This window comes from Sorex araneus, chromosome X (assembly GCF_027595985.1).
Source record: "Sorex araneus isolate mSorAra2 chromosome X, mSorAra2.pri, whole genome shotgun sequence".
NCBI classification, from domain to species: Eukaryota; Metazoa; Chordata; class Mammalia; order Eulipotyphla; family Soricidae; genus Sorex; species Sorex araneus.
Window position 1 is genome coordinate 137,384,499 of NC_073313.1, and position 23,509 is coordinate 137,408,007.

The 23,509-nt window shown below is 38.5% G+C and overlaps 1 protein-coding gene across 1 annotated transcript in view; it reads left to right on the plus strand.

Annotated features, from left to right (window-relative positions):
• Positions 1-23,509, plus strand: part of ABCB7 (ATP binding cassette subfamily B member 7) — a 149,287-nt gene that overhangs the window by 13,984 nt on the left and 111,794 nt on the right. The window contains exon 2 of the mRNA XM_004620914.3: positions 6,111-6,188. Coding sequence (XP_004620971.1) covers positions 6,111-6,188 — 78 coding nt within the window. The remainder of the gene's footprint in view (positions 1-6,110; positions 6,189-23,509) is intronic.

Genomic DNA, 23,509 nt, shown 5'->3' on the forward strand with positions numbered 1-23,509 from the left:
TCAGCTAGGAGATATAATTAGATTTAAGAAATCAGTTGACCATTTTTTCTCTATCCCCTTTCACCTTTCTTGCCCTCCCCATCTCAGCTTTTTGGTTAATTTTAGATAGTTGGGGAGAAGACCAAGTTTAAATCACATTTACTTCACACTTACATTTTTCTAAAATAGCAAGTTTCTCTCAAAAATGCATTGAGAGCTTACTTGAAATGTTTTAGGATTTATAAAGATTTATATTATTATAGTGTTGTCAAACAACCATTTGATACTTATTTTTTTGGGGGGGGGCACACCTCCAGCCATGCTCAGGGTTAATCCTGGATATGTGCTCAGGAATTACTCCTGGTAGTGCTTGGAGAACCATATGGGATGCTGGGGATTGAACCTGTACTTTGTGCACAGGCTGTACTCTCTCTCCAGTCCCCGTACTTTTAAGTGATAACCTCATGTTTAGTTGCAAACTTAGATTTGTTTGCAAAGCTTAAAGAGGACAACATATAATTATGGGCTCCAAAATCCATAATGTGACAGTTTATATATTATTCACCTTTTTGGTTAATTTTGCAAGTGTCATAAACACTGGATGTAGCTTGTTGAAGTTCACCATTGTGAAAAAAGGAATGATCTCATATCTAAAGAAATTAATAGAATTTTTAAAATAAAGATTAAGTTTTTATTTTAAAGGAAGGATGCTGTTAAAATGGAATAAGGGGGATTGACAGTATTGTGGGTATGGATACCATGAAGTATGGGCTTGCCTTATATGTGGCCCATCCAGGTTCTGTCCTTGGCATCCCATGTAGTGCCCTGAGCCCCACTAGGAGTGATCCTTGATCACAGAGCCTGGAGTAGGCCCTGAGCACTCCTGGAATTGGTTTCAGCCCTAGCTTTCGTGCTTTAGTACTGGGTTCCAATTACATAATTCTGTGCTACTTTGATGCTTTTAGTGCTTGTTATTAATTTTATAAATATTCATCGAAAGTCTATAGCACTGTAGCACTGTCATCCCATTGTTCATTGATTAGCTCAAGCGGGCACCAGTAACGTCTCCATTGTGAGACGTTATAGTTTTTGGCATATTGAATATTCTACATACAGGAATACATTGTGCCAATACAACTGTTTGTTGAAAATGATTTTAAATAATAGTGCTGTGAATATTGTGGATCTCAATGAGATTATCTGCAGCACATCATACTTTTAATTCCCCCCCCAGAATTTTTTTCTTTTCTCTTCTTCTTTTCTTTTCTTTTCTTTTCTTTTCTTTTCTTTTCTTTTCTTTTCTTTTCTTTCCTTTCCTTTTCTTTTTTTCTCTTGCTTTTTGGGTCATACTCAGCGATGCTCAGGGGTTACTCCTGACTCTGCACTCAGGAATTACTCCTGGCGGTGTTTGGGGGACTATATGGGATGCCGGGCATTGAACCTGGGCCCGCGTGCAAGGCGAATGCCCTACCCGCTGTACTATCACTCCAGCCTCCCAGAATTTCTTTTTTTTAGGTGAAATAAACATGATCCTCCAGGGTTAATATTTTAACTTTGACAAATGAACGATCACATTGTTGTTTTTCAGTATGCTATATTTCTTTGGTATTTTTGTACATTAGCCATATCTATTATCTGACAGTTAATGTACAGTTTATTGCTGTGTGTGTCTTTAGAGAGAATGATCATAAGTAAATTTGGAAACTAGATTTGGCAAAAACTAAATTACAGGTAGGAGAGATAGTATAGTGGATAGGGCACTTGCTTTTTATGCGCCTGACCTGGGATTGATTCCTGACAACACATATGGTCCTCAAAGCCCTGCCACAAGGTCCTAGCTGCCACATAGCTGTCTTTGTGCCCAGCACTCTATACTTTCCCTTGTGCCCTGCCATGGGTGATATCTGAGTGAAGAGCAGGAGTTAGGCACTGGGTATGGCCTCCAACCTCCCGCCCCAAATTTACTTAGGTGTGTTTTTATTTCTGTTGTTTTTCTCTCTTGTTTGCTGCTGCTGTGTTTATTTGGTTGTGATGCCGGCACATTTGGTTGTATTGTTCTCCAGCGGGGTCACTCCTGGCTGCAGATGTAGCACATTCTAAGTTGTGATGTTTGCCAGGGTTGTACACTTTAGTTTCAGTACTTGCACATACCTGATTGTAGTAGGTCTGAGACCACACACTGTTGTGGCACTAGGGAATCCAAATAGTAGAGATGCCAAAACCATCCTTGGCATGAGTTTTTGAATTCGTGGCATCACACTTGGAAGTCAGGTGCACTGTCCTCTCAGTTAAGACTTTTAAAAAGTCAATGACAGCAGTCTTTATTTCAGTGAAGCCACGGAATTTCAGAATTCAAAGGGAGCTCTAATCGAACCCTTTAAATTTCAAAATTATCACATAATTGTCTTTTTCTTTTCTTTTTGCCTACCTTCACTTTTTTTTTTGCTTTTTGGGTCACACCTGGCAATACACAGGGGTCACTCCTGGCTCTGCACTCAAGAATTACCCCTGGTGGTGCTCAGGGGACCATATGGGATGCTGGGAATCGAACCCGGGTCGGCCGCGTGCAAGGCAAATGCCCTACCCGCTGTGCTATCGCTCCAGCCCCCACCTACCTTCACTTTTAAGTGAAAGGTTCAAGGTTTTAGAAGCAGAGGTATTGTATAAACTACAAATGCATTATGTTTCACATTTCATGACATTAGCATAAAAATTGTGTTTTGGGACTTTACCCCATTCACAAGGGAAATAAAAGTAAACCATTGGGACTGTATTAAGCTGGAAAATTTGGTGGGGGCGAGGGGGGTGTTGGGCCACTCCAGCTCTGTGTTCAGATATCACTCATGGTGTTGACCAGGGACCATATGCAGTGCCAAGGAGTGAACTGGGGCCCTCTGTGTGCAAGGCAAGTGCCTTACCTCCATAATGTCTTTCTGCCCTATATTGAAATTTTTTATATATTAAAATGAAAAATTTTTACAGTGAAAGAAAAATGCAAACAGAATAAAAAGCCTGCCTAATGTATGGGAGAAGATATTTGCACATCCTATATCTGCAAACTTCAAGGTATATAAATAACTTACACAGCTTAATTAAAAACCAAATCAACCCAATTAGAAATCCGGCAGATTTGAAAAGATGCTTCTCCAAAGATAACATACAGATGGTTGATAGGTATATAAAAAAACGTTCATCATAGTTGATCACCAGTGAAATGCAGATTAAGACCATAATGAGATGGCACCTCAGACATATGAGAATTGCTTCGGTCAAAAGCTGCAATAAAAGCTAGTATTGAGGAGATAGTGAAAAGAGAACTAATGCATTGTCTGTGGGAGGGAATGTAAAATGGTGCAACCACTTTGGAAAAATGCTGTGGAGGTTACTTAAGCTGCCATACGATCCACAAATCTCACTTTGGTTGACTTTATCCAAATAATATCCAAACAAAAATAATATTTATTCCAGTCCAGTATTGATTGCAATAACTAAAATATTGAAGAAACCAAAGTATTCATCAATACTTTGATGAATAAGGAAAGGTACTTTTATACAATAAGGAAATGTACATTGAGCTATAAAAAGATGAAATTTTTTCAATTGCAAGAAAATGGAAGTTGCTTGAGGGAATTACACAAAACAAAATTAGTCAGAAGGGAAAAGACAAGTTTTGGGTGATTTGACCTATATGTGAAATGTAAGGATATAAAATTGATGAGCAGATAAAAAGAGACAAGCTGTTGGACACAGATAATAAAATTAAATTTTCATAAAGGAAGGGGTGGGGATAAGATTGGGGTATGTAAAAATGCAAGGAGCCTAGGAAAAAGATGGGAGAAGTTTGGGAGAACATCTGGTATTTTCTACTTTTTTTTTTTTTTAAAAAAAACAAGGCAGAAAACCTGTTGATTCGTCATACCTTTCTGAACTTATCCAATCTTGGTCACCTCCATATAGACCCCAGCTCTAAATACTATCATGCTATGCATTAGGGATCAGTGTAGTGTTTTGTGGGGGAGTTCACAATAAAAGATGCCCCACCCCGAATTCAGCTTGAAAATATCTGTAAATCTGTTGTTTAGAGCTCACAGCATTTTCCCCAGAGGTATTATTTAAATAGTGGTTGAACTATGCCTCTTAAGGAGTTAGACCACAATATGATTAATATTTTCTCTTTTTCAGTGAGAGGTATTTTAAATAATTGGTGCTGATTCTTTCAGGGGAACGTGGATGGTATGACATTTAAAAGAGGATACTGGGGACTATTCTTCATCTGTCATTTCTTAGGCAGATTTCTAAGTACGCATGTGATCATTATATTGTTTTCTCAACTTGTATGCCTGAAATAGTTAATTTAACAATGCTATTTTAGTACTAGTTGAGTTTGAATATGAACATTAAATATTTTTATCTTGAATCCTGATATGTAAGGGGAAATGATTTTATTAGAGAAGGACAAAGAAACTGCTGAACATTCAGAAGGGATTCTGTAAATACTATTAAGGACTTAAATATGAGAAAAAAAGTTTTCATTTTGACAATATCATTTCAGAATACATGATTGTGCTCTTAATTACAGTAAATCACCAATATTCATCTTTTATCTACTTGCCACATATAATACATTTTTGAGTGAGGAAAGAGGGTGAATAGTGATTTACTTAAAATAACAGAGCAGCTTTTGAAAGGAAAGATTACATTTTGTATATGTTTATAAACATGGGAGCATGGGTAGCATCTTGCTTGGTATGTTTTTACTTGAATTGGGCATTTATGAGTACCATAGAAATGAGCAGTAAAGCTTGTATGAGACAGATATTGGAAAGGCAGTGAGGAAAATAGTTGTTATGCAGCAGAAAGGCATCATTAACTGTGGATGAATCAGAGTGAGGTTTGAGTGTACATGGAGTGGTATAGGATCTTGAGTTCAGCAGAACGTGTACAAGTTATTGATGTTTTTGAATTTCTTTTGTTTTTTTGTACCCCACTCAGTGGTACTTAGTACTTACCCTTGCTCCGGTTACTCCTGTGTTCAGGCTGCCAGTGTGCAGTGCCAGGGATTGTACTAGGGTTGATCATGTGCAAAACAAGTAGCTTAAGCACTGTACTATCTCCCTGGCTCCTGTTTTTGAAATTTTTATAATTCATAGAATGGCTTATATGTTTATAAAGATGTGTGGGCAGAAATCAGCTGCTTTTCTATTTTAGTAAACAGTTAAGTTAATTTTCTCAATTTGTTTAGCAACGCTATGTATGGAGATTTTCTTGTTGTTGATTGGGTGTTTGCTACTATTAGTATATAGAAACTAACTTTTATATATTTAGACAATACTCCATTTCTACAACTCCCAGCTTCCATCAGGAGAGGCAAGAAATTTTCAAACTTAAAGCAAATATCTCCTTAGGAAAAGAGTGCTTCAGAAGGATGTATATCCATCTCATGGATGTCTGTCTGGTATTTAGGCATTAGCATTTATTCTTTATTTTTTAGGGTTATACTTGGTGGTTTTTAGGGACCCTTGGGAATGCTCCCTATAATGCTAGGAAAGTGGCACCAGGGCAGTACCCAGAAACTAGGGGTGGGGACTTGAGGTACCGGGATTAAAAATCAGGGCTTCAAACATGCTAAGCACGTGTTCTACCACATGAGCTATGTCCTGGCCCCATGTTATTTTATTGGTACTTTTGTAATATCATCAGGAAAAAAATTGACCTAAGGAATCTTTCATTGGAGTCTATCAGGAGTACTTGGCAAATCTGATATTGTTAATAATATCTAAATTTAACATTCTGATGAAAAATGAAAAAGAAACATATCATAGGTATCATGTATTAGAACAGTAATGGGATTAAGTATATTAAATGTTTAAATATATTTTCTTATATTTTCTTATATTAAAGAAGTTTTTTGAAAATAAGGACAAAGAAACCTATAAAGATACAAAAAATATAATTTAATGTTTTTAATGAGTATACATTATGCTTTACCAGTTTTTATCATTTTAGACATTATTAAAAGTTTTACTATCTTCAACATTGTTTATGATTTTATGTATACATAAGAATAGTAAAAGAAATCTTTGAATATTGTGTGATCTTAAATTTCTGTGCTCTCTTTTTTTCTTCATCAGCTCCCCGAGACATTAAGATATGCCACATGGCAGAGAATAGGGAATGGCAATTCAAGACAGCTATTAGATGCTGCAAGGGTAAGATTAAGGGGACATTTCTTTGCATTTATCTGGGTAAAACTTGCAACTCATGGAATTTCCAATTTGTATTACATATTTTTTATTTTCCAAATAATTTCCTTTTTGTTTTTTCTAAATACTTGCAAGATGACTGTGAAGATACGTTCCTGCTACTGGAAATGGAAAAAGAAATCCATATGTTTCTACTTGTGGAGAAATTTTTCTGAATCACTTGAATTCAGTGCCTACTAGAGTAACATTTTCAGAAAGGTTTTATAAATAAATGACAGCTTGTTGACACTTAAATTTACCCAGGTAATTTGTAAGTGATATATTGAATACTATGTTTTTTAAGTGAGTTAAGTTTTTTTTAACCTTAGAAGTTAATTTGGCAAAATACTTAAGAACTCTAAGATTATTAGAGCCCCTGAAGTAAGTGATGCTGAGTTTACCTGTTGATAAGGGTTATTTTTGCAATATAAGTGAAATTCTCAGTGGTTTAAAAAGAGACAGGTAAATTTCCTAAATAGAAAAGAACTAGAAAGTAAGAATACTGCCTAAATCTAGGATGTTTTCTTTACTTCTTTTTGATTAACCATTGTTTGTCATAAAGGTACAAGGCATTCTGATTTATGCATGACTAGAGAAGTTAGAGTTTTCATTATTAAGTTATTAAGTCAAAATTTTAAGCTAAAATGTAAAATGTGCTCAATGTGCCCATGGTTTATGATGAAATTAAATTCATTTATATATTGCTTTTTGAATGTCACATTTTATGTGTTATTGACCAGAACTTTTGATGTAAATTGTTGCTCAGTCTTTTACAAGGAAAAGCTGTTATACAGATAATATTGCACTAAAATTTACCTTTTGCTTTTTTCCCTGAAAAGTGCTCTATGACTCTTAATCCAGAATTAGTAATCCATTTATAGCAATTGCATTTTGTGTCTAAAAGAGCATCTAGACTGTTAATCCAGAATTAGTAATCCATTTATAGCAATTGTATTTTGTGTCTAAAAGAGCACGTATGCTTTTTATAGTTGTATTTTCATAGCTTGGCTCACAAATGATACTGTTATGATTTAGTAATAATATATAATTGTGTCTGTTCATCATTGTGACCATTTATTTACTGTCACTCATTGTCATCCCATTGTTAATCGATTTGCTTGAGTGGGCGCCAGTAACGTCTTTATTTATCCCTGTCACGTGCTAATGTAGCCCAATGGTGTATTGGGGGCACTTTCAGGGTCAGGGGAATGAGGATCATCATTATTACTGTTATTGGCATATAGAGTACACCACGGGTCACTTGCCAGGCCCTGCCATGTGACTATTTATTATGATTATGAATATGAAGATAGCACAGTGGTAGGGCGTTTGCCTTGCATGCAGTTCAATTCCTTGCACTGGGATTTGATTCCTCTGCCCCTCTCAGAGAGCCCAGCAAGCTACCAAGAATATCTCGCCTGCACGGCAGAGCCTGGCAAGCTACCCGTGGCGTATTCAATATGCCAAAAACAGTAACAAGTCTCACAATGGAGACGTTACTGTTGCCCACTCAAGCAGATCGATGAGCAAAGGGATGACGGCGACAGTGATTCTTACATCTATTTACTTCATTATGTTTTTTCAGCTAAAGTAGCATATGTAAGCTTTAGGTGTACAGCATTGTAAACCAACATCTAAATATATAGTGTTCGCCACCAAAATTGTGGTTTCCATTGTTCACCATACAGTTGACCCCTTTTACCTGATTTACCACCTCCTGCCCTCTTTCTTTCTAATTTCTACTATTTTGTTCATAAAACTTAAGATTTATGGTATTGTTCATTTTTTATGATGCTAAGGATCAAACCCAAAGCTTCACATGTCAATGCTCTACCTCTGAGTTACATCCTAGCTTTTTCTACGTATGAGTGAAATCTTGGTGTGTTTGTTGTTTCCCATCTGGCTTTCACTTAGTATAGTATTCTGTGGGTTTATCCATGCTGTAAATGAAAGAATGCCATTTTTTAAATTAGAAAGATTTTTATTTAATTGAGGTAAAATGGTCACCATGGTACTAATGTTTATACTTTAGTGTACAATATAACTATACCTCCATCCCCCCCTACACCCAAGTGTCAAAGGTCCTCCACCATTTCTAGTCTATCTCTTCTTTTCTCACCTTCAAACCTCTCCTCCCACTCACTGTTCAGTGAACTCGGTTCTGTTGTCAAAGTCCAAGGGTTTGTTTTCATTAAGCAGTGTCTGTTCCCTTGCTTTGTTTATATACTACATGTGAATGAGATCATCTAGTATTTGTCTCTCTCCCTCTCGTTTACTTTGCTTAGCATGAGACTCTTCTAGTTCCATCCAAGTACTAGCAAAGACAATATTTCATTGTAGAGCTGAGTAGTATTCCAATGTATGTTGTATCACTGTATCATTGTCACTGTAATCCCATTGCTCATCGATTTGCTCGAGTGGGCACCAGTAACGTCTCCATTGTGAGACTTGTTGTTACTGTTTTTGGCATATCGAATACGCCACGGGGAGCTTGCCAGGCTCTGCCGTGCGGGCAGGATACTCTTGGTAGCTTGCTGGGCTCTCCGAGACGGGTGGAGGAATCACACCTGGGTCAGCCTTGTGCAAGGCAAACACCCTACCTGCTGTGCTCCAACTCCAATGTATGTGTATATATCACAATTTCTTTATCCACATACCTGTTGTCAGATATTTAAGTTGTTTCCAGATCTTAATTATTGGAAATAGTGTTTCAATGAACCTAGGTGTGCATCTATCATTTTGAGCTAGTTTTTGTGGTCTTTGGATGGAATCCAGGTAATGGAATTGCTGTGTCATTACGAATGTTCTGTTTTTAATTCTTGGAGAAATCTCCATACTATGTTTCACTGAGGTTGAACCATTGAGGTGGAACTATTCCACTAATAGTGAATGAAGATTCCTTTTTTTTACTGTATTTTCCCAAACATTGGTGGTTTCTGCACTATTTTGATAGTACCCATTCTCATTAGTATGAGATGACATCTCATTGTTTTGATTTGTTTTTACCTGGTTATAAGTGATGAAGAACACTTTTATATGCCTACTGGCCATCCAGTTTTGGTATTGGGGCAACACCCTGCTTTGCTGAGGTCTAACTCCTGACTTGGAGCTCAGGGATCACTCCTGGAGGTCTCAGGAGACCATATGTGGTGCTGGGGATCAAACCCAGGTCAAATGTGTGCAAGTCAAGTGCCCTATCCACTGTACTATTGCTCTGCCCCCTCTCACTTTTGGGGTGTTTTATTGTTGTTGAGCTTTGTGACTCCTTTCTGTGTCTTGGTTCTTGATCAGATGTGTGGCATGGAAATACTATCTCTATTTAGTAGGGTGTCTTATTTTAGCCGTAGTTTCTTTTTTTTGTGCTTTTGGGGTCACACCCAGCAATGCTCAGGGATTACTCCTGGCTCTGCACTCAGAAATTATTCCTAAATGTGCTTGAGGGACCATATGGGATGCCAGGGATTGAACCCGGGTCAGCCGTGTGTAAGGCAAATACCCTACCTGCTGTACCACCACTCTGGCCTCCATAGTTTAATTTTTGGAGCCAAAAGTTTTTACTTTGATGTAATCTCATTAGTTTAATTTTGCTTTTGTTTTCCTAGCCAATGGTATCAGATCATTGAGGACATCTCTGAGGTAGATCTCCTGGAGAGTATTGCTTATGTTTTCCTCATGTATTTTTATTTCCACAATGAACTATTATGAAACTTTAACCCACTTTGGTTGACTTTTGTGCATGGTGTAAGATAGGTGTTCAATTTTGTATTTTTATGTGGCTGTCAAGTTTTCCCAGCACCATTTATTTAAGAGGCTTCCCGTGTTCTTCTTCATGCACCATCTCCTTTGTCATATATTAACTGTACATGTAGCTGAGGTTTTACTTTTGGGGATTTCAGTTTTATTCCTTTGGTGTTAAATCTACTTTTATTCTAGTACCACAGTCATTTGATTACTGTAGCTTACAGGTATGAAGTCAGGATCTTCAGTTCCTCCCATCTTATTTTCTCAGAATTCCTTTGACTATTCAGGGAATTATATGATTCCATACAAATTCCAGCAGCATTTGTTCTCAGTTCTTTAAGACTGCTGTTGATATTTTGATAGAAATTACATTGAATCTATATAATGCTTTGAGTAGGATGATCATTTTGACAGTGTTAATTCTTTTAATTCATGAAGGTGGATAGTTTTTCTATTTCATTCTGTTCATTCTCTCTCTTCTGTTTCTTATAGAATGACTTAGATTCTCCATCCTCTGTCAATTCCTAAGTACTTGATTTTTTTGTTTGTTTGGGTATTTTTTTGCTTTTTGGGTCACACCCAGAAATGCACAGGGTTACTCCTGGCTCTGCACTCAGAAATTACTCCTGGTGATGCTCAGGGGACCATATGGGATGCTGGGAATCAAACCCCGGGTCGGCTGCATGCAAGGCAAACGCCCTACCCACTGTGCTATTGCTCCAGCCCCAGCACTTCATTTTTTGTTTTTTTTTTTTTGAGGGGGGGGTCACACCCAGAAATGCACAGGGCTTAGTCTTGGCTCATGCACTCAGGAATTACTCCTGGCGGTGCTTGAGGTACCATATGGGATGCTGGGAATCAAACCCGGGTCGGCCGTGTTCAAGGCGAATGCTGTACCTGTTGTGCTATTGCTCCAGCCCCGATACTTGATTTTTTGGATACTATTTTGTTTTGCTCTTTTAGTGAAGCAAGATAGTTTTTATTGAATGAAACTTGTTTAGAAAGATGTGACAGGAGAGGAAGAGAGGAAATACATGGTCATTCAAGGGAGAAAATGTGCCTGAAGAGCAAGCCTGGACATTATTTTAAGTGGGGTCATTCTTTTGATTTCTTTTTCCTCTAGTTCATTGTTTGCATACAGAAATGTAACAGATTTGTGTTCATGTTAATTTAATGTTAACTTTACTAGTTTATTGTGTTGAAAGTTTTGGTTTGGAGTCTTTAGGATTTTCTATATATATTATCATATGATCTGCAAATTATGAGAGTTTGATTTCTTTTGCAACACCTTAAAAAAGTTCTGTTTGTGGCATATGAAATAATACAGCAGGGAAGTCACTTGCCTTGCATCTACAAGATCCGAATTTGATCCCCAGCATCCCATATGGTCCCTCAAGTCTTTGCACCAGGAGTGATCCCTGAGTGCAGAGCCAGGAGTAACCCCTGAGCACTGCGAGGTGTGCCCCATACCCTGCCCTCTACTACCCCCCTCAAAAAATGTTTGGGTTTCTTCACATCCTTAGCAATGCAATGCTTGTTTATCTCTTTGATAATGAATATTCTAAAAATGAGTGATTATATTTCATGGCTGTTTTGATTTGCATCTCTATAATAATAAGAGATGATGAACATATTTTTATATGCTTATTGACTATATCTTCTTAGGAAAAGTGTTCAGATTCATTATTGTTTTGATTTTGGACTGTTTTTGAGTACTGTGAGTACTTTATATAGTTCGGTTGTTAACTCTGTTGAATGTATGCTTTTCTTCAAATGCCATGGTATTTTGATTTCTATTAGAGTTTTCTATAATAGAGTTTGAAGTCAGGAATACAGTACTTCCATTTTTTCCTTGGGACCTTTTTAACTATTTGAGAATTCTATTGTTACTCTATTTAAATATTATGATTATTGTTGTATTTCTGCAAATCACTGTATCACTGTCATCCTGTTGCTCATTGATTTGCTCAAGTGGGCACCAGTAACGTCTCCATGTGAAACTTGTTACTGTTTTTGGCATGTCGAATATGCCACGGGTAGCTTGTGAGACTCTGCTGTGCAGGTGAGTTACTCTCGGTAGCTTGCCGGCTTCTCCGAGAGGAGCAGAGGAATCAAACCTGGGTCGGCCGCGTTCAAGGCAAATGCCCTACCTTCTTGCTATTGCTCCAGCACATTTCTGAGAATACTATTGGTAATTTAATGAGGGTTACATTGAAGCTGTGTATTTTAAGAATGTTAATTTTTCTGATTTCTTTTTTGTTGTTGTTGTTGCTTTTTTTTGTTTGTGTTTTTTTTTCTCTTTTTTTTATTGAGTCATTGTGAGAACAGTTCTAGGCTTTCAGGATCAAGTCTCAGTCATACAATGATTGAACACCCATCCCTTCACCAATGCACATGTTCCACCACCAAGAACCCCAGCATACCCCCCTCCCACTGCCCCCCTGCCTGTGTGGCAGGTGATTTTCACTTTACTCTCTCTTTACATTGAGTACATTCAGTTTTCGACAGAAACCCACTATTATTATTTGGAGTTTCCCCGCCCCCCGCAACAATCAGACCTGTCGGAATGGCATCATCAGATCATATGTTTTCTATTGTTGAAAACAAAGAGCATATGATGTTGTACAGTCGCGAAGCGGCCGCCCAGTTTGATTCTGATATTTTAGTAATTAAACCCAGAGGTATTTCTGTCAGCAGCCGCTGCATTCTGAGATTGCTTTGTGTGCCTCTGGGATCATGGCTGTTAGGAGCGGAGGAGCTGTTCGTGGGCAGCTGCTCGGGGTCTTATTTGGGCGGTGAGCAGAGCCAGTTCTGGCCCCCTCCCATCACAAGATTCCCCATGCGTCCCATCGCTACAAGCTCCTACCTCTCTGTCCAATTGGCTCTGAAAGGTGGCAGTCACCATGGTGCCGCAAAGGGGAAAAGGCTGAGGGACAAAAACCCTTCCCCCTCCCAGGGCTTCAAGGGGCCGGAGTTTAGTCCACAGTCCATGAGTATATCTGCCAGCAGCCGCTGCGTTCCGAGATTGGTTTCTGGCCTCTGGGATAATGGCCACTCAGGGGTGGGAGAGCTGTTCCTGAGTGGCTTTTTGTATATCAGGAAAGGTCGCGCAGCTGCATAAGTGGCTGAACAATTTGGAGAAATAGTCCCAGTCTCACATACCAGAGCCATGTTAGTAGAAGCACAGTGTCGCCGGGACTCCATCTAGAGAAGGCATGTTGATTGCATCTTCTCCTTCTGGCACCCCGGTGTTGTTGGCCCGGTCTGGGGTCCGGAGCATTCTTTGGCTTGTGGTGCCCACCGACCCCGATTCTTCACTGCTGGCTGCTGCGGCAAGATGGTGCCGGGGGTGGGTTGAGGGCATGACTTCCGGGGGCAGGGGCGGGCTGGAGGCTGGGATGGAGCCTCTCAGTTCCAGTGGCCCCATGCAGTTTGGAAAAATGGTCCCAGTCCCACATACCGGAGCTGTGTTAGTAGAAGCTCAGTGTCGCCGGGACTCCATCTGGAGAAGGCGACTGATTTGTCTTCTAATGCCATTTGGATTGGCACCTTTTACCTTTGTATAGCAGAGAATCAGACAAACAATATATGAGACAAACACCAAGGAGACATACGGAGACAGTTGAAACTGTAGGTCTCCTGGGCAGCGTTTTATTTAGTACCATATTGGTCCCCCAACTCCAATGGGCTCCCACAGGTGAGCCATTGTTTAAGTTGAAAGAGACATTAAGGGCAGTTAGTAAGCACAGCAACATTCTGTAGGTACATGAATAGCAGAGGCTGGGGTATTTTATATAGGTATCAGAAGGCTCAATTAAAATAGAGAATTAAGTTCTTCAGCCCCCATTCAGTAGGGATGGTGGCAGAGAATGAGACCAACACACAAGGACTATCCAAGGTTTAGGGCCACCCAAGCAAGCCATCAGTGAACTCATAGGTTGGCCATTTATTCAATAAAATATTGCCATGCCCCGTCATTCTCAGCATGTGAGCCATTGTATAAGTTGACACAGAGATTTTCAGGACTGTTCGTAAGTATAGAAAAATTCAGTGGGTACATTTAAAGTGGAGGCTGGGATCTCTCACATAGCTAATGTGCTGGTACCTTTAAATCTGAAGTTGTTGTGACAATCTTCTGTTTTTGCATGTGTCCATTAAGTCTAAAAGACCCTAAACTGTTTTATTACATCCTTTCCTGGGCACACATTTGCTTGCCATCTATTCTTTTTCCTGGGCACATGTTTTTGCCTGCTTGCCCTCATCTATTCTCTTCTATCTTGGTTGCACATTTGCTTGTCCTATTATTATCTAAGACCTATAGTGTTTTGCCTAGTGGACTATCTTGACCTTGGGGTGAGATTTTCAACTGTTATCTCTTTCACCCATCTTTCTTTCTTTATCTCTGTTCCTCTCCTTCTGGAATTTTTTAAAATTTTATTTTATTATATTGAATCACCGTGAAAAAAATACAAAGCTTTCAGGTATAAGTCTCAGTCATACAATGATTGAAACCCCATCCCTTCACCAGTGCACACGTTCCACCACCAAGAACCCCAATATACCCCCCTCCCACTCAGCCCCCACCTAAGTAGCTAATGATCTTCATTTTATTCTCTATACTTTGAATACATTCAATATTTCAATAGAGAACTCACTATTATTGTTTGGAATTTTCCCCCAACAATCAGGCCTGCTGAAAAGGCATCATTTAATAATTTCTTTTCATTGCTCAGAATGAAGATTCTATGAGCTCGTGCGGCTGCACGTGCGGTCGAGTGGTTTTGGATTTCTGATGTTTAAGTTCAGTTCACAATCTAGATGCATTTCTGTTAGAAGCCATTCTGGTTGCCAAAATGGGTTAGAAGACCTCTTGGATCATAGTGTTTAGGAGCAGAGGGTCTGTTTCGTGAGCAGCAGCTCCGGATCTTATCTGGGCCGAGGGCGTTCCTTCTGGAATTTTTATAATATGGACATTGTTCCTTTTGCTATTGCCCATTAAATCTTAAGTTTTCATCACTTAATTTGTGAAGCAAGGTAGTTTTTTTATTGAAACTTAGAAAGAAGTGAGGGGAAAGAAGTATATGTTCAAGAGAAAATAGACTTCTTCAGAGTGGAAATAAACAAGCGAAGAAATACAGAGACAAGTGAAATGTGTTCAAGGAAGAACATGGGTTTGAAGAGCAAGACATTTTTATCACTTTAAAAAACTCTTTTTGCTCTTGAACAGGAATCAATCTCTCTTTCTCTCTCTTGCCCCCTCACAAATCTCTAGATTTCTTTACATAAAAAGCTATTTTTGCTTCACTAAGAAAATTGCTTTTTCCCCCCTTCTGTAGGAACCCACCTTCATGAATATATCTCTTCTCACATTTCTTTAAATTTCTTTGAATAAAAACTATTATGCTTCACTAAAAATCTCTTTTCTCACCTCTTTATTGGGGTGGGGGCTCAAACATAGTGGATATACAGTGCTGGGGACCAAACTGGTGTTGACCATATGCAAGGCTTAACTCCTGTACTATTTCTCTGGATCATATTTCTTCTTTATTGGCAATGTCTCGTACTTGGTCTTCAAGGTCAATGATTCAATTTTTACTTAATTTGCTACTGAGACTTGCTATTGTTTTATTTAAATCTTTCATTTCTTGGAACCACACCCATTGGTGTTCAGGGCTTATTTCTGGATTTGCACTCAGGGATCACTCCTAATAGGGCTCAAGGGATCAAAACCAGGTCCCAGGGATTGAACCTGGCTTGGCTGTGTTTAAGGCAGTTGCCTTATCCACTGTACTATCTCTCCAGCCCCTTTATATCTTTCATTTCTATTTGAGTGAATTCATTCCCCCCACACCCATCAGTTATTCTTTGAATTTATTTAATCTCTTTTCCAAGACTTACTCATTTCAGTGAATATTGAGGGAATTGGTCCTTTGAAGTTATCCATGGGCAGTGCTCAAAATTCTGATATAATTTAGTACCTGCCTGGTCTTCTTCCCATCTATTGAAACAGCTGAATTCCTTTGTTTTTTATTATTAGTGCTTATGGCATCCACCCTCATTGGTGAGAAACTCTCACCTGACATGGACAGCTTATGGAGGGGTAGGCAAATGATCACAGGTTGCTTAGGCTGAATGTGAGAAGTTGGGATAGGGGACGAGGAGCAGGGTGGCCTGAAACTTCAACAGTACTTCGGCACCTTCTGGCTGATTAGGTGAGCAAAATGGAGGGAGTTTTCTGATTTTCTTTTCAATTTTCTAGATTTCTTTTTGAGTCTTGCTGGTTTGTCTTGTTTTAACCTTTCCAAAAAAAACCAGCTCATGCTTTGACTGATCTTTCTGTATTGTCTGTTGGAGCGATAGCATGGCGGACAGGGTGTTTGCCTTGCATGCGGCCGACCCGGGTTTGATTCCTCTGTTCCTCTTGGAGAGCCCAGCAAGCTACCAAGAGTATCCTGCCCGCATGGCAGAGCCTGGCAAGCTCCCCGTGGCGTATTCGATATGCCAAAAACAAGTTTCACAATGGAGACGTTACTGGTGCCCCCTTGAGCAAATTGATGAGCAGCGGGATCACAGTGATACAGTGATGTGTTTTACTTTATTTTTGCTCTAGCTTTTATTATTTTCTTCTGACAATTTGGTTTTATTTTTTCTCTGTTAGTTCTTTAGAAGTTGGGAACACTCTTTAGAAAACATTCCCTTTACAGAATGTTTCAGGGGGGTCTAAGGGGATTAAGTGTTCCAGAGAGTTCCAAGGGGTTAGGCAATTAAGACATGCAAATGGAAAGAGCACTTTGGCCTTATGAATTTTCAAATGTCTTTGCTGTACCACTATTTACTTAAATGTCATTATTTTGGCATTGAATTTTATTTCAAAGAGAGAACAAAATCCCTGTATTTTCCTGGTGGTATGAAATCACTGGAAATGGAGTGCTTACGCAGTTTTAAAATATTTGATGTTTATCTGAAGACAAAGCATATTCCTTCTATGCACTGTGTGTTAATCCACACAGTATTGAGCTGCCACAGTGAAACTGCAGAGAAAATATATTAAAATTATTAAATTGCACTAAAGTAAGTATTTTTACTTTATTATCTTCTTGTTACAGGATTTTTTGGCCAAAACTGGCTCTGCTTATGGGCTTCTCTGAACTCAGTGTTTGGGGGTTATTCCTGGCAGTGATTTAGGGAACATCTGGTGCTTAGAATCGAACCTAGGTCCTTATACAAGCAAGAAATATGTACTACCACTGAACAACTTGCCTGACCCTTAATATTTTAAGTTGACTTTTCATTCAGTAGTGTACAATGATATGGAATTTCAGTGTTTTTTCTTCACACTTACCTATGTGTATTCATTAAATTTCCTGTGCCATTGCATTGAAAAGACTGTACTCATTACTCCCACCTACAACCCTGCCTTTACCCTCTGGTTACCACCGTGGCTATCACTGATATTAGCATTAAGTTTTCTTTTCTGATAATTTGGGTTTTTTGTTTAGTTATATAATACTGCGTATGAATAAATTGCTCTGGTAATATCTTTTACCTTCCTAATTATAGCACTTAACCATAAGCACCTCAAGTTCCATCAATTTTGTCCCCAAAAGTATAATTCTATAGTTTTAAATGCCAGAGCAATATTCCCTTGTATATTATTCCACATATTCTTTTTTTTTTTTTTTTTTTTTTTTTTGCTTTTTGGGTCACACCCAGCAATGCTCGGGGGTTACTCCTGGCTTTGCACTCAGGAATTACTCCTGGCCGTGCTTGGGGGACCATGTGGGATGCCGGGGATCGAACCCGGGTCGGCCGCGTGCAAGGCAAACACCCTACCCGCTGTGCTATCACTCCGGCCCCTATTCCACATATTCTTTATCCAGTAATCTGTTTATGGACATTCAGGTTGATTATATGGTTCGGTTATTGTAAAGATTGCTGTCATGATTGTTGAGGTGCAAATATTCTACAGATACATGCCTAGGAATTGTATCACTGCATCATATGGAATTCACAGTGATATGTTTTGCTGTTGTTGTGGTACCTAGCTTCATAGCAGTGCTCAGAGATCACATTGTTTAGTACCCAAGGATCTCACTTGTAGGTGGTTTACAGTTGGGTGCATTCAGGGTTCTCAATTTTGGGGGTTGCACTCTGCACTGCTCAGGAGATTAAGCCTGGTGCCTCTCAGGGATTGTAACCACTGGCATCAGTGGTGGCAGGGACTGAAGCAGGGCATATATTTTACTCTGAGCCACATTTCAGCCCCTTCATTGGCAGTTTATTTAAGGATTCTATCCTGTAAATATTCTTACCAACAATGTACCAATTTTTTTTCTCCATATTTCCATCAACATTTGTTTCCATATGAATGACCATTCTCACTGACTTTCGGAGATATTTCCCTAATGGGCACCTATTCTTTTTCTTTCTCTACGAATTGTTTTAGGTTGGGGATCTTTCATGATTCCATACATACTCTAGAGTTACTGTACAGTTTCCTCGAATATCTTTGCTATTTTGAAATAGAATCTATTGGTTGCTTTAGGTAAGATAGCCATTTTAATGTTTATTCTTCCAGTTCATGACATATCTCTTTTTCAATTGTATTTCATTGTGTCTTTTGTTTCTTTGGTATTGTCTCATAATTTCCAGGGTCTAGATTCTTCACCTCCTTGGTTTATCCCTTTAGAGGAATTTTTGGATGCAACTATAATAAATTGTTCCATATAGAACTGCAACAGTTTTGTGTGTTTTGATTTGCTAGCCTTCTACTTTACTGAACTCATTTTTTTCTAGTACCTTTTTTTCTATATGTATTTTTATACCCTTTGTGGATAATGGTAGTTTTACTTCTTTTCCAACTTGGATTCCTTTTATGTCTTTCTTTTTCTTGCCTTATTACTCTGACGAAAACTTCCAAAAACTGTGTTGAGTAACATGACTAAAACTTCCCAAAACTATGTTGAGTAACAATGTTGAAATGGTTATTCTTTTCTTTAAGACTTTAGAGTGAAGCTTTTCAGTTTTTTTTTTATTTTTTTTATTTTTTTTTAGCTTTTCAGTTTTTTATAAAATACCCAGTATCCATTGCTTTGATTTTTGTCTTTGTGTTGATGCTGTATGTCATATTAATTACTTTGCATATGTTGAAACATTCTTTACAACTCTGATATGAATCCAATTTGGTCTTGATGAATAATTCTCTCTCTTTTTTTGCCTTTCATAGCATTTTATTTTTGAAAGTAAAGTGAGCTCTGTCCTAAATAATCCAGGTGGTTTATCAAACTTTTTCATGACACTTTGGGAGTGGTCTGAATTTTTTTTTCAACGTGGTCAGAAAATAATTTATTTTCTATTGTTTGTTACAACTAAATGGCTAATAGAATTATAAAAAATACTTAAGTAAAAGAAAATTTTTGAAAATTTATTATCTCACTGTGGGATCATTAAGTTCTTATCTGAGGGCTTATTAAGCTGTTGGTAGTTGAGCATTTCTTGTTGTTGTTTTTGTTTATTGAGGTTACTTAACTTCTTATGTTACTTTCCTATGTAACTTGGTGTGCTCCTACTGGGATGTCAGTATTGCATATATCAGCATACATGGCCTGTGCTCCAGAAACTCCAGGATCTGTAAAGATCTGTAAAACTAGGCTCATGAGTTTACATGGCAGTGGCTGTGGGATATGGGGGAACTGCCTGTCCCCCTCGAAGACCCCAGTGTACTCACCCTGAAAACTGGTGTATGTACAATTTTTGAATAGTTTGGTATCTCTGTAGAGATTAGTCACAAAACAGTAGAATTGGACCGTTGGCATGGTGGGTGCTGTGAGTTGGTGTGGCTGCCCTGGCAGTCTGGGGACTTGACCTGAGAGTAGCCATTTTAATGTTTATTCAGCTCTTCAGAGTTGAGAGATGGTTGTACCCACGGAGTTTTAGTACCTTGGTTTGCATCTCCTCTGAGAGTTAGTCATGGATCTGTAAAGCTGGGCCAGTGGATGAGTTTATATGTTGGCTATGGGATGTCAGTGAATAATTCTTTTAATGTATATTGGATTGATTTGCCTAGATTTGAGGTTTTTCTATGTATAGTCATCAAATAGATCAGTCTGTGGTTTTCTTTTTATGCAGTTTTTTCTGGCTTGTAGATCAATGTTTTAATAACTTTGTGAATGTGTTTGGGAATGTTCAGCCATCTTCAACTTTGTGGAAGCACTTGAGCAAGGTGATTATTATTCTTTGAGAATTTTGTGGAATTTAGTAGGGAAGATTTGTCAGAGGCTTTTGATCTTAGGGAAACTAAGTGTTGCTTCAATTTCTGTACTTGTGATTTTTCTGTTCAAGCTTTCTATTTCTTTCTAATTCTGTCTTAGAAGGTTGTATTATTTCCACAAGTTTTCCATTTCTTCCTGATTGTTCAATTTGTATGTAAGTTCAAGTATTTTCATGGTATTTTATGCTTTGTATTTCTGCAATCTTAGTATCTTAACCACATTCATTTATGACTCATCAGGTTGTTTTCGTTGTCTTTCTCTCTCTGTCTCTCTCTCTCTGCTTTCAAGCACTGCTTAATGGACCCAGGGACCACTATTGGTGATACGTAACTAATAGGGCCAGGCAGCTCATTGCTAGGATCCAAGGATGCATTGTTGCCCAGGCCTTGTATTGTTGAGGACCACCAGCATCATGTTGGCAGTTCTGAGGCCCACTAGTTGGTGCGTAGGGGCCTTCAGGGCTACATTCAGAGATGCTTGGGGAGCCATGTCAGGGATGATACTGGGAGTGAAGTGCATGCTTAACCCTTGTGCTGTCTCCCTGGACTCTTTTCTAACTAGTGAGCCTAGTGAGAGGGATTACAAGTTTTGTCTTTTCAAAGAAGTAACTTTTAGTTTTATTGATGTTTTGTATAATTTTCTTGGTTTCTGTTTTATTCTGTGCCATTTTTTTTATTTGGTGGGAAGGAGCTCCCAGGCAGTGCTCAGAGGGCAGGTTGGGGGCAGTCCCAGAAATAATTGGCAACAGGATTAGGTGATTCAATGCTGGAGCTTTATAAAACATTAGTATTTGAACCCTGCAGTGTTTGGGTATGCTACCAGGACCTCATCCAGTGGTGCTCAGGGTTTTCTATGACTTTGTGTTTCATGTCCATACAGTGCTGGGATCTAAGAAGATTCATGCACAGTATGTATGTATGTATCTCCCCAGCACCTCAGATAATTAAAAAAAATCACCTCTATCCTTGAGCTGACTTTTGGTTCTGTTTGTTTTTCCCTTTTTAATACCTTTGGTGTAAGGTTAAATGGTTCATTTAGGATTTATTTTGCTTATTGATATAGACTTTGTACAGTGATAATGTTCCCTCTTAATACCTGTTTTATTGCATCCCATAGGATCTGATAACTGGTCTCCTTGCTTTTGTGTTTCTTCAGCTAGTTTCTAAAATCTCTCTGTTTTTTACAACCAGTGCTTTTGAGAAGCACATTGTTTGGTTATAGTGTTGTCTTCTTTCCCTACCCTACCCCCCCACCACCATTTTCTTTTTGTTCTTGATTTCTAGCCATTGTGATAAGAAAGAGCACTTATTAAGATATCATTTTTCATGTACTTAGTTTCCTTAAGTGTTTCAACACATGATCTTTCCTTGAAAATGTTTAATTTGTAACCCAGAAGAATGTGCATTCATTTCCTTGGAACAGAATTTTCTGTATATATTCATTAAGTCTCTTAGAAATTCATTTTGTGCCATTATTTTCTTAATAATTTTTGAGTGGATTCCCAATAGGGTGGACAGAGAGAGAGAAAGAGAGAGAAGAAAAGCACCTGCCATCTAGGCACGTGGGGCAGGGGGTGATGGGAGGGAACCTGGGGACATTGGTGCTGGTAAAAGTACACTGGTGGAGGGATGGGTGTTGGACTACTCTATGACTGAAATCCAATCATGAACAGTTTTGTAAGGGTATATCTCACAGTGATTCAATAAAAGAGTTAAAACAATAAAAATTTAAAAATATTTTTGTGTGTGATCATAAGTTGTGTTTTACAAAAAATGGGTCCCTTGATGTATGTTAGTAATTTTTTTAGTTCTCATATTAGGTGCATATACATTGATGACTGTTATAACTTCTTTTGGGGTGGCCCCTTGATCATTAACAAATAATCATTTTGGAGGAATGGAGAGATGATACAGAAGATGAGACATTTGGCTTGCACATGGCCAACCTGGTGTATCCTTGGCACCCCATGTGGTCTCTTGAGCCTTGCCAGAAATGATCCCAGGGTATAGAGCTAGGAAGAAGGAGCCAGGAGCACTGCCAGGTGTGGCCTATAAATAACAATAAAAAGTTGTTTTTGTTTCATCATCATTTTTTTAATTGAACATATTTTTTATCAGATAAGACAGTGGCCGTTCCTAGTCCTTACTCTGTGTAGAAATACCTTTCTCCAGCATTTCATCCTCAGCCTATTTTGTCATCTTGACTCATGTGAAACTTTTGTTTGCATAGTGTGTATGAATTCTCTTTTCATATTCATCTAACCTCTCTGTCTTTATATTGATGACACAAGACTTCACATTTAGTGATATTGTTGATATATAGGCTTACTATCATTGTGTCTTGTTTTCTGTTATTTTTATAATTCTGTTGTGTTCCTCTCGATTTGTTCTATCTGCCTTTTCCTGTGAATGATTTTCCCTGGTGATTCCATTTATTAGTTTTCTTTTCAAATGCCTGCAGATTTGTTTTTTGGTTATTGTAAGGGTTACTTATATGTAAAAATATTTTGTGTGTTTCTGTTGGCTTGTCATTATTTTTAGTGCATTAGTCCCCGCTCACCTTCCCAAATCTTTTTATTGATTTTTATTAAATGTAAATTCTTTAAAAAAATTGAATATCTGTGAGATAGACCATTATACAAGGCTGTTCATGATTGTGTTTTAGTCATACAATGATCCAACATCCATCAGCCCACCAGTGTACACTTCCCACCAGCAATATCCCCTGTTTCCCTCCTATCATCCCCCAACTTAGTCCACCCACCAAGTCTCCCTCTCCCTCTCACCAAAGCATTTTTAAAATTTCTCTCTCCTTTTCTGTAATACACCTACTAAGAGGTCATCCATTGTTAAGGGCATTAAGTATTTTTATTGGGAAGGTAAGACTGGATTAACATTTTAACTGGATGGTACCTTTGGGTGTTGATGTGATTGCCAAGGCTTCTGGAAGTACAGGAACTTGGGGGGGAGATGACCCCAAGGAAGCCTGCAGATTTTAGTCACAAAACCCACATGCCTTAATTTCAGCAGATGATATTTTTGAGGTTTCTCCCAACTGTGGAATCTGGCTGGGGACATGACAACAAGTTTAGATTGTGGAAGCAAACGGCTGCCATGGGCTCCATCTGGGTGGGCACCAGATAAACCCACCTCTGATTTACCCTAGTCTGTTCAGGTTAAGGGATAAACTGTTGCTTTTGATCTCTTTCGAGATTTATTTATGGGTCTCTGAAGCAAGGCTTGTAGAAGATCTTTTGTAGTGAGGCTGGAGTTGATT